The sequence below is a fragment of the Amaranthus tricolor genome, chromosome 17 (assembly GCF_026212465.1).
Source record: "Amaranthus tricolor cultivar Red isolate AtriRed21 chromosome 17, ASM2621246v1, whole genome shotgun sequence".
NCBI lineage: Eukaryota > Viridiplantae > Streptophyta > Magnoliopsida > Caryophyllales > Amaranthaceae > Amaranthus > Amaranthus tricolor.
Window position 1 is genome coordinate 5,118,470 of NC_080063.1, and position 12,032 is coordinate 5,130,501.

At 32.8% G+C, this 12,032-nt stretch overlaps 2 protein-coding genes across 2 annotated transcripts; one reads left to right on the plus strand and one right to left on the minus strand.

Moving 5' to 3' along the window:
- The first annotated feature begins 2,074 nt into the window (after positions 1-2,074).
- Positions 2,075-9,988, plus strand: LOC130804729 (uncharacterized). The gene is made up of 8 exons (XM_057669283.1): positions 2,075-2,560; positions 4,880-5,019; positions 5,160-5,259; positions 5,756-5,854; positions 7,566-7,913; positions 8,341-8,433; positions 8,514-8,720; positions 9,147-9,988. The coding sequence occupies exons 1-8, from the start codon at positions 2,201-2,203 to the stop codon at positions 9,408-9,410; spliced, it is 1,611 nt and encodes a 536-aa protein (XP_057525266.1). The 5' UTR covers positions 2,075-2,200; the 3' UTR covers positions 9,411-9,988.
- On the minus strand, positions 9,930-11,684 carry LOC130804730 (cis-prenyltransferase 4, chloroplastic-like). The gene is made up of 3 exons (XM_057669284.1): positions 11,220-11,684; positions 11,005-11,075; positions 9,930-10,655 (listed from the first exon to the last, which is right to left on the minus strand). The coding sequence occupies exons 1-3, from the start codon at positions 11,661-11,663 to the stop codon at positions 10,214-10,216; spliced, it is 957 nt and encodes a 318-aa protein (XP_057525267.1). The 5' UTR covers positions 11,664-11,684; the 3' UTR covers positions 9,930-10,213.
- Between the last annotated feature and the right edge of the window lie 348 nt (positions 11,685-12,032).

The following is a 12,032-nucleotide window of genomic DNA, read 5'->3' on the forward strand; positions in this document are numbered from 1 at the left end:
TAGAGAATTAGAGAGCTTCTAGTAAAGCTAGAGAATTGGAGAAGCTTCGAGTGAAGCAGGAGAAAGAGAGAAGCTTCGAGTGAAGCAAGGGTTGGCCTAGTTATGTGTATTTGTTTTATGTAATTGTAACTAATTGCCTAAAACATATTGGAGAGTTTTGACCACTTTATAATCTTAGACTGATCACTTATATCATTAAAGTGATTACTTTATAATCTTAGACTGATCACTTATAATTGAACAACGGTCACTTATAGTCTAAAGTAATTAATTATAATTTTAAAGTGATGAATTATAACCTTACAGTGATTACTTATAGCTTTAGAGTGATCATTTTATAATTGAAAGTAATCACTTATAACTTTAGACTAATCACTTACAACTTTAAACTCATCACTTACATTTTTAATATGATAAATTTTAACCTTAAAGTGATCACTCATAACCTTAACGTAATCATATATAACTTTCGACTAATGACTAAACTACAATGAAAGAGACCAAGTATAATCAGCTATAAATAATCACTTGCAATCAAAAAATGATCACTTATGGTATTAAAGTAATCGCTAATAACCTTAAATGATTAATTATAATCCTATATTGAACAATTATAACTTTAAAGTGATTACTTAGTATGCACCTCCTTTCTTGCCTTATCAAATGACTCCAACCTCACTTCTTCACACCTCAATGCACACCCATCATTATCCTCTAATGTGTGTGTTATGGCATGAGCAATGAGGTGATCAAAGTCACCTCTATAATGGTTGATTTGGTACTTGACATAATAATCTTATGAATTTTTTAGTAATTTTTTTGATTTTTTGCTATTAGATCATGGTCATTTTTTTGAGTTCTAATTCTAATAACTACTACTTTAAGAATTATATATTAATATTTTATGTTTTATGTATTAATGATAGTTTATTTTTCAAGAAAATCATACAATTTAATAAAAATTGTTGGAAACAATCAATGATAACTTTTCCAACACCGTGCAAAATGTACAATGATTATTGGACAAAATTGCTAACATGTATGTTTATTTAATACAACTTTATATGTTAGAATCAACATTTATCTAAATAAGGTAAATTAAAAATTCAAAAAAATATACTCAATAGTTAAGAATATATAACATTTAGTTTTCAAAAAAAAAAATTTAAAAATTTAAAATTAAGTTAATAAAAACTTATTATAAGTAATTTCTTGTCAAAAACTATTTATTTTAGATAATTTGAAACAAGTTTTTTTTTTGAAAAAAGGAAAATTTTAAATGTAGCAAATTTTTAAAAACTAGTATACTTTTTGTGTATTATAGCCCTATATGATAGGTCGAAAGAAAATGCGATGATTTTTGACATATTTTCTCCGTTCTGAAATGCTTGTTACATTTCTATTATTGATACTATTCATATCTCAAACTTATTTTATATATTGCGGCTAATGTGTAAGAAAAAATATAGTCAAGTGTTGTTTGAATCGTCTAATCGCATACTTTTATAATATTAACTTTTTATAATTTTTTGACATGTATAATTCAATATATAAATGATTAAAATAACGCATTATATTGCCTAAATAGTCATTGTAGCAAATATAGTGGAACCGAAGAAGTATATACACCTTTTCATTGTGTTCTCTCCTTAATTTATATATGTGAATATCTTTTAATTGTGTCTCCTTAATTTATAAATTTAAAAACCTATTTATAGTGGTCCCGCTTAATTTATAGACATACCTTCTTGCTCATTAGCTTTAAATTGGAGTAAGTATAAGTTCAAGGTTCGATACTAATGAAGTATAGTTTCTTCATTCCAAATTACGTGTAATATTAAATTTATTGTACTATTTATTTATTATTATTTATTTTTGATTAATTTTTAATGTATAAGTTAAAATATAGTTATATAAAATTTTATTTTATTTGTGTCTAAGAGATTATTAACATCATAATTTCAAAATTTTTTTATTATACATATATATATATATATAATTAAAAATATTAAAAATTAAAATAATACATTAAATTATCTAAAACGTCAAAGGTGGTGAGTATTTTAGAAGGGATGAGAATATTAAACATACGGGCATGCCGTGCAAGTAAAGATTGGCCCGTCTTCCCGTGCAAGGGGTGTCGAAAAGCCGTTGTTCAATCCTGCCCCAAAATCCAGAACCCATCATCATCATTCATCAGATGCTGAAAGCCCCTGATTCTCCAAATCACCACTCCACAATGCATCCACTCAATTCCAAACCATCTTCTCTATCCGATGTTTCAGATGGCGCCGCCGAACACCGCCTTCGTGAGGCGGAGGAGCGTCTGAAGGAAGCCATTGAAGAGCTCCATCGTCGTCAGTTGAGTTGCGCTGCCGCAGCTCCTGGACCTCACCACCCTCCGTGCGACCATCCTGAGGAGTCTTGTGTTGCTCACGCTATTGGTAATCTCTGTCAAAGCTTCTTACTTTCTTATGGCGTTCGTGTTGGTGTTGGCATCCTATTACGCGCTTTCAAGCTTGCTCGTGGTCGTTCTTTCTCCTCTCTTCTTGATCTCAAGGTATGTCTTTGAATTTTTGGAATTTGTTGGTGTTTTGGTTTTGAAATCATCAGTAATTGTGGTTTGCAATTGTTGGTTTACTTCAGAAGTTGCTGTAAAGTGATTACGGAATGCTGTATTTTGTTTGCAATATTTGTTATATTGATTGAGGCTTAGATTGGTATTGGTGCGGAGAGTATTGTTAGAGTTATGACTCGTTCCAAAGGATTAGCCACAGTGATGATCATAACTAGTGATGTACAAATAATGATTTAAGTCTTTTTAAGAACTTGTAAAATGATCAGGGTGTGAAATGTGCTTGAACTTTAGTATTGCACTCTTTACGAAAATGTGAGGTTTCAGCTAGGTGTTGGAGTTATCAATTTTGGTTCTGCTTGTAGTTTAGGGTTTGAAGCATGTATGAGAATCAATAATTTAGTCAATTCAGGTATTGGAAAAAATGGTATGGTATAGCCGTATAAGGATGGAGATATCTAACCTGAAAATTGCAAGAGTGGGTTTAGTACATTATGAAATGAAATGCCCCAAAGCACCTGTGCTACATAACTGTCAAGTATGGGCTTCAATTGTCATTTAATATTTTACAAAGGTATAGGAAGAGACTCTTAGTTTGTACTCCAATTTTATGCCAATGATGAAATCATGAACTAGCCCATTGGTTACCTTTTTATCTTCATTACCAATAATACTTCGAGATAGTTTGTCAATATATACAATCAATGTCTTTTGATTGAATGACATGGCTTAAACAAGACTCATGTGAAGGGTGAATGATTTACCGTGAATCAAATTGTTTTAATGTTTGATGTCAACATCTCCTAAGGAGCTACAAAATTGTACCTCAGCTATTGTAAACGAGAGTTTTCACTTGACTGCTTTAAACTTTCTAGTGTTTTGACTACTGATTCACCTTTTGTTGACCACTTTGGGATTAGTCACTTTCAAAGTTGAATTGGGATCTATTTGGAAACAAACTTCTTCCCAAAGACTTGGGACCGATAGAAGAACTTGACCAAGGAAATTGCTTTTTAAATATTATCCTTATTGCTTAGATAAGCCAATGCACCCTACCGTTAGTGAAAAGCATGAATTAGTTAAGAGGCATTTTGTTATATTCCGTTATTTTCCGAAACTAAAGCACTGCGATGATATTAGGTTTCATTATGGTAGAAAAAAATAACAATAAACTTAAGTAATTGAAAATAGCTTTAGTATATGTAACTCACAAGTTTGGCCTTCAATTGAGAGAAGAGACTCGTATGTATTAGAATTTAATCTGTTCAAACAAATCACAACTAGCAATGCGAGTAGATAGGAGGAGATAAAGTACACAAAATGTAATTATATACTCACTTATAGACTAAATGAGCATTGAGCACAAAACTTAATTATTGGGGTTTGTTCACCAACTTCAAAGAGTAAGACTAGCATACCCAATAAGAAATACAATTCCACAATAAATTTAAATCAATAATTTTAGTATATGAACGTTGGTTTGATTTTCCTTCATAGTATTTTCCATTAAAAAACTCAAATTTTTAAAATTTCTTAAATTATAACCCTTAGCTTCATTATAGCCTCCCAATTTCTCAAATAATAAAATTTTCATTAAAAAACTTAGATTTTTAAACTTGTTTTTACGTAGCTACAGTGTTAGTGTATCAACCTTTTGACTATAATTTTTTGCTTGTGTATTAGCATTTGACTATAGTTTTTTTTTCTAGTGTATCCGTTATTCAACTATTATTTTTTCTTGTGTATCGACTATTTGGTCCCCCAAATATAATACCTTGGCTTCGCCTCAGGGTGCAATGGTACTGTCGCTATCATTCTAATGATTTATAGCAGTGTAATGTAATTCAATAGCTAATTTGCCTTTTGAACTCGCTATTCGCTCAAAACGACAAAAAAATAGCCCAAAACCGACCAAAATTTGTTTTGTTCGATTCACCAGGAGAAATAGAGAATCATGTGGCTATGATTTATCGTAATTAAATTCATTCAAATGTAAGCCGTAAAGAAGGGCTTGTCTTACTGCAACCTCACTAGTCTGCTCTTACCCATAATTCGTTGTAAAACTTGTGTCTGAAGTTTCTTCTTTGATATATGTCGCATGGGGGCTGAAAAGTTTTATTCTTTAGATTTTAATGAACTAGGTATCAAGGTCATCGGTATTTTTTAGTTGCCTGGGTAAAGACATGTATTCTTCTTCAATTCACTGTTACATAGGGGATTCATCAACTGGTGCTTGTGGTGGTGGCTGCTTATATGCTGTACATATAAATTATAATGTCTTTGTTGGTTTACTATTTTGTTCAGCAACTTGTCTCAGAGAAGGATCTGATTGTTAGAGAGGAAGCTTGTCGTGTTGGGTTGTTGTTTGGTGGATTTACTGGCTCTTATCATGCCCTAAGATGTTTACTTCGGAAATTGAGGAGAAGGGAGACTCCTGTCAATGTGTAAGTGTGCAATACTAATTATTTTGTTGTGGTTTAGCTTCTCATTTGAGCTGTCCATGTTTCACTGTTTTGCTAGCTTCGTTTGTAATGAACTCATGTATTATACATAGTTAACTTTTTTAAAGCTGATGATGAAGCAGAATCTTAGCAGGCTCTGTTGCAGGCTTGTCAATCTTAGCATTAGATGATACCAATCGAAGACGCACTCTAGCGTTGTATCTTTTGGCTAGGCTATCTCAGGTACCTTGATCAACAAATGGCTTTCTTGTATAGTAAATAAGGCGTTCTTAGATAGGATGTAATGCATTTTTTTTGTGGGTGTTGTTGGTGGGGGGAAGATAGAAAGTTGCAAAAGAAAAATAAAGAGTAGAAATGCTTACAACGAAAGTAAAGGCAAGAATTGGTGATGTTATGAAAATGGAGGGATAGGGATTTATCTCACTTTGGGGGTTGATAGTTTCCTTTGAGGAGGGGATATGGTATGTATTTCCCGGATGACAAGGGTAATAGTTCCTCTCTCACGCTCTTCGTATTGTCACTCTACCTTATCCCTCTTTAACAATTCCTTGCCCATATCACGAACTCCATTTACCTTCAATTTGTAAAGTATGATTTCTGTTTTCCACAAAATGTGATAAAAGGGTTCAATTATGTACCTGTTCTTAGACTGATTACATTTGACAACAATAAGAACCTTCCGTGTCACGTGACCTTTTTTTCTTTCTTTTTCTGCTAGTGTGCTTATAATTCTGCTAAAGGCAAGAACAAATTTCACTTTTGGGGAAGTCACTGGCAACACGGGGATTCTTTACTTTTTGCTTTGTCATCTGCTCAGGTAATTAAGGTTGACCTGCTTTAGTGTTTCAGTGTTTCCCTTTTTAATTGTTAATTTATCAGTTTTCTCTGCAAATTGCTTGGTTCCTCTCCTTCCTTGAAGTAGTTCTGTAAATTTTGCTGCCTGCTCTTCATTTCTGTGGAAATACCCTTTGTTTAGTATTTGTTGTGAATTGAGTAGGCCTCAGTAACTGATAAAATGTAGGTGAGGTTTTAGGGATAAAATCTTAACCTGAATAGATTACTGCAAAAGGGATAATTTCCATTGCTAACAATGGTATACATCCACGTTACTTGATGTTGCTTATTTCAAGCTGTAAGTTCACTCCCTCTAGAAAAATTAAACAAAGTAACTTTCTCAAATTTGGAAAAATTACCGTGAATATTATAACCTTTCATCAATTTCCCAACAATAATACCAACTTTTAATTAACCATGAATGATACCACCTTAAGGGGGTTTTGTCCTAGAATAATACCAACTCTAGTTTATTAACTAATTTACCAATTGTTTTTGTCATATAATTTCCTATAGTTTGATTTTTAACATGTTAGGGATATCCTCGGGAAATACCCTCTAAGTTGGTACTCCCTCCGTTCTTTTAAGTTCTTCCACTTTGGGTTTTTCACACATATTAAGAAAAAGAGAATCTTTGGTTGTAGTGGGTATTATTTTAATTAAATAGTAGTGTGAAGTAATGATTGTATTGAAAGTATGAGAGAGAAAATAATTATAAATAAAAGAAAAGGGGTATATTAAAAGAAAAGGGGGGTTTTAAGGGGTAAAAGTGGGATAAAAACTTTCTAAAAATAGAAAGTATTCTAAAGTGGAAGAACTTATGAAATTACCCGTTATAGTAAGGTGGAAGAACTTAAAAGAACGGAGGGAGTATTATTTATGGTTAATTAAAGTTGGTATTATTGTAGGAAAATAAATAAAAGGTTGTATTATTCTTGGTAATTCTTCCCTCAAATTTTGAGGACATGATGGAGCTTTAGGCAGTTTTAAAAGGGACATGATGGGAGCTACATATTATTTAAGTTAGTATTCTTCTGGAACTTAGTTCAAGTGAAGACTTGGAGAATCAGGACAAAAGAAGATATCTGAAAAATCCGGGAGTTTGTTTACTTTGTTTAGTTTATTCAAGTGCTATATAAGCTGAGAATTCTACCATAGCTAAGCATGTTTAGAAGACGGTGTTTAACAGTAACAAGCTTGTATTATTGGTAATCTGAAAAGAATACCAAGGAGTCAACAATTAGGATTTCTACTTCCAAACCAAGTAAAAGCCCAGTTGTACTTGCTTGTTAGAGGCTAGCAACTCTTGCAAATGAACAGTTGCAAATTAACCACTCAATTTATGTAACATACTATTATAAATAAGATTATTTTTCGTATATGTAACTTCTATGCCCGCTCTATGACAATTCTCTAATAAATTGAATTTGGTTCCCACTACATCCCTCTATGGTTATTTCATTTGCCACTAAATCCACCGAGGAGAGGTTAGATTTGATGTTATAAGAATACTTGTTAGCGTGAACTGGGTCAGTTTACTTTTTTATGATGCCATAATTGCTTTAGCTGATTTATTTTCAATATTGTCTTTATGTGTGTAAAATTATGATATATCAAGTACTTATTACTGGAATGTTTGGCCATAGAAGCTGCAAAAATCATTACTGGATCTAACCTTAAGATACTGTATTCAGGTTATGTATTCTTTCATAATGCGTCCAGAGAGCTTACCAAAATCTTATGAAGAATTCATTCAGAAAACTGGGCCAGTGGCAGCACCTGTATACAAGGCTGTCAGAGACTGTTGTAGAGGCAGCCCAGTGGATGTGACATCATTATCAGTATACTTGTCTAGTAGAGGGGTGAAGAATGTGGTGCCCTTGGAAGAGTTCCCTTCCATAATTCCCTGCTCCATTATTCATCCAAATACCCAATCATGTTTAACTCACAATGTTAATGCTGCATCAGCTACTTTCAGGAAAACATTTCCTCTTTACTTCTCATTGACCTTTGTACCTTTCGTGGTTCTACATCTACAAAAGGTAACCCTATCGTGAGTGCTCTATTCCCATTCTTGTTAATCCAGAGAAAAGATACATAAATATACCTTTCCTGTGCTATACATAAATATACCTTTCCTGTGCTATGTTTTGATACTTGTGTATATATAACTCAAGTTAAATATTGCAGAATCAGTTATTAGTTTAACAATGTTATGCTGCTTACTTTGTTTTGTTTAGAGATGCTTGGTTGCTATTGTCAAGGAGATGTAGGTGTCCCTTGATTAGAATGTGTTAACTTTGAAATGAATATGACTGATGTACAATTCTAACATGTGGGTGTCTTTCGCTCAAGAGGCGCGTTTTAAATGTTTTTCTTGGATGAGTTATCAGCGTTTGGTTTTAAGCTTATAACATATTAGAATTGGCTGTAATACCATTTCCTGAAGCAAGAGCCATGTTGTTGTAGTTCATGGATACGCCAGCTCAAACATGTTGGCGTGCTGTGAAGGATGCTGTTCGTTCGACAACATTCTTATCAGCATTTGTCGGGATATTTCAGGTTAGCCTTTTCTATCACCTCCTCAGAGATATATCTTGAATCCTCATCACTCAAGTTTGTTTTCCTCTGTGGGATTGCAGAGTGTCATTTGTTTGCACAGAAAAGTGGCATTACATGATCATAAGCTTGTATATTGGATCTCGGGTGGACTTGCTGCTCTTTCTGTATTGCTGGAAAAGAAAAGCAAGCGGAGTGAACTTGCTTTATATGTTCTTCCCCGTGCTGGAGATTCTTTATGGAACATATTGATAAATCGAAATTTGCTGCCCCATATAAAGAATGCCGAGGTAAACTTCAACCTCAATTCCTCCATTCTGATTTCGTGTCTATCTATTCCTATGTGGTCTATGCTACATGGTGTATGTTGGCTACGACTTGGGATCCACAATATTCCTATTGCTTTCTTTTACACCTCTTTTTGGAAGTATTGGTTCTAACCCTGAAATATCATACATTTTATCTTAGTACTCCTGCTATCCAGACCACCGTCTCACTTTTGACTTATAACCAAAAACTGTGTCTTACAGTCTTGGATTTTGTTTCGGTATGCCTATGTGTCGAATGTCACTTTCTATATGCATCCCCCAGATGATGATTTGTAAATGGGTGGTTTTGATTGACGTAGTCTGTTCTTTTTCTTGTACTGTTGATTATAAGCAATGTTATATGGCTTGTTTCTGACAACCTGCAAGAAATCTTTGTGCTTCAAACAGGTGGCTTTATTTTGTGCGTGTATGGGTGGATTGATGTATTATTTAGAGCATGAGCCAGACACGATGGCTCCATTTTTGCGTGGTTTAATACGTCGCTTTCTGGCAAGTCGAATTAGTAATCCGAGCCCTCCTCCAAACCGTAATGCTTCTTATACTTATCTGCAATCTTTCGAGGCCATGGAAAAGCCAAGATTGAAAGAGGATGAAGAAGCTACTCAGACACCTTCCGCAAAGTATAATCTAGAGTCTATATCAGGGCTCTGATGAACTCAACTAATAGACTAACTTGCCCATTGATTTTTCAACATTGAGCAGCCATTCAAGCGAAGCATCTGTTTGGTTTAACCTAAGGCATATTTGGTGTTTGCAGTCACGAAATTTCGTTCGATTTCCGTTAAAATATCCATGCTGGTGGTGACTTTAGCGATGTTTGTCCGTCCACCAACTGATCTTTCTGTTTATAAATCTTTATCATCATTCACCATTTATCATCCGTTACACCTTCAGAGACGGTGTAATTTGTAACGGAAACTTCTGGAAAGAAATCGGTGATGTATCATTACCATGAAGATTAGCATCGTACATTCTTTACAACATCACAAAATCGAAGTGTTCATCAAGTTTATTTCAATTTGTTACTATTAGAGGTGTTCATCTGGCCAATTTTTCTCGTTCTTTCTAATCTTGATTCTAGTGCTTAAGGTTAGATGGGTCTGTAATAATCTGTATACTAGGAGGAGATTTTCTTCTACATATGTGCATTAACAAAACATTTTCATCAAATTTTCTGATGGAACACTTGCAAGTTATTTATTTGAGTACACATTGAATATTTAATCTAAGCCATGGAATGAAAGTGCACAACTTCACTATTATTACATGCAATAATAGTCGACAAAAAGCAGTGGAGACCAAATATATTTTTGAATATATAAGGCTTGATGGCAAGTAAATCAAACAATAGCAAAAGTAATACAAATTATTATAAAGTAGTATTTAAATATAAAATCAACACATATCTTAGGGTTTCATTCCAACAAAACCCTACAAGTGACAAATTATTAGCCTTATACTTTACCAAAGCGTCTCCCTCTTTGTTGAAAAGAACGTAATGCCTTAACAAATTCATCTTCTCCAAAATCAGGCCAAAGTGTATCAGTAAAATACAATTCTGTATAAGCAGATTGCCATAAATAGTAATTGCTAAGTCGAATTTCGCCGCTTGTTCGAATGATTAGATCAGGAGATGAAACATCTGTAACGTTAGTTTGTAGATGTTGCTCAAACAAAGATTTGGTTATGGCTTCTGGTTGTAGTAAACCATCCTTAACTTTCTTAGAAATGGTTTGACAAGCATGAACGATATCATTTTGTCCACTATAACTCATTGATATTATGATATGAAATTCAGTGTTTTCTTTTGTATCTTGCTCTATTTTTATAATTGCTTCTTGTAATGAATTTGGTAATGTTGATTTATCTCCTATCACTGAAACTCGTGCTCCATACCTGTTTATGACATTCGTTTATGTACTTATATTAGTAGAGTGATTATATAATTATTGGTTTTCATATTAAACCAAATATTATATCAAATTAATAATTTAATAATCTTAAATAATGTTGATTGTTATGTCTAGTATCATTAGTTCTTTTCATGATTTTGATAATTTTAAGGATAAAAATTAATTTTATTGTTCTAAACTGAAATTTCTAATTGATTTCAAATATGTTTATTGAATGAAAATAATCTCATTTCTCAGTCACATGCTAATTTGGTCCCCTCAATTATACAAGTTACACTAATAACAAAGATAAAAAAACGTTGCTGAATTAAAAGTCAAAAAGAATGACTTACCTTTGAGAAGTGAATACAAGATAATACTTGAGAGCTTTTTCAAAAGCATACATCAAATAATCCACTTCATCCTACAAACATAAATCCAAAAAAACACCAAATTAATAGAAAAAAAATATACCCAATGATGAAATCAAGGTAGAGTATGGCATTATTATTATTGTTATATAATGATAATTAAATCCAGGTTGATATAAAATGAGCTAAAAACTCACTTTTGGTCGTGCCCAATTTTCAGAAGAAAACATAAAAAGTGAGATAATAGGAATCTTCCACCTACGACACAATTCAAGAAAGAAACATAAAGTCCCAAGCCCAGCTTCATATCCTTGAATTGAAGAAATTCCTCTTTTCTTAGCCCATCGTCGACTCCCATCCAAGATTACCGCCACATGCTTCGGCATTGCCTCACGTAAGAGCCTCTTAGGCAGCTCTTCATTACGAAAATTACACAGAAACATATTGTCATCTTTAAATGATGATTCTCTTAGAATCATGTTTACAAATGCACGTCTATAAACTTCTTCTTGTTTCTTTTTTAAAATTAATGAAAAGATTGGAAGTCTAATAATCCATCTTTGGATTATTGCTATGATTATTAGCCAAATCTTCTTTAATATTATTTTTGAAGTTAAAAACTTCTTTAATATTGATCTCATTTTTCCAATTCTTTTTGTGAATTGGGTGAGGGTTTACCTTCATGCCCTACATTAATTTATACACGTAACTAAATGTCAAATAATAATAATAATAATAATAATAATAATAATATTATTATTATTATTATTATTTAATCAGTTACTTTTAGATTACTTTTAGATTACTTATATCCCTAACTAGATTAGTTATATATCTTGCATTGAACATACTTGAGAGTCATGTGCCATTTATGTGACACATTGTAATTAAGAGTTTACTTGTGATGCACGGTATTAGTTATTAGGGTTGAATCCTTATGGCTTTTCTTCTTCCTTTACTTCTACTTCCTCCGAATTTTAATAGTTGCTACCGTTTCTGTTGAAACTACT

Coding starts and splice junctions, on each gene's coding strand:
- LOC130804730 (XM_057669284.1), bottom strand. CDS start 11,663: ATGAGATCAATATTAAAGAAGTTTTTAACTTCAAAAATAATATTAAAG. Junction 11,076..11,219: donor AAAATTGGGCACGACCAAAA/GTGAGTTTTTAG, acceptor TTATGTTTGTAG/GATGAAGTGGATTATTTGAT. Junction 10,656..11,004: donor CTTGTATTCACTTCTCAAAG/GTAAGTCATTCT, acceptor TGTCATAAACAG/GTATGGAGCACGAGTTTCAG.
- LOC130804729 (XM_057669283.1), top strand. CDS start 2,201: ATGCTGAAAGCCCCTGATTCTCCAAATCACCACTCCACAATGCATCCA. Junction 2,561..4,879: donor CCTCTCTTCTTGATCTCAAG/GTATGTCTTTGA, acceptor TATTTTGTTCAG/CAACTTGTCTCAGAGAAGGA. Junction 5,020..5,159: donor AGGGAGACTCCTGTCAATGT/GTAAGTGTGCAA, acceptor ATGATGAAGCAG/AATCTTAGCAGGCTCTGTTG.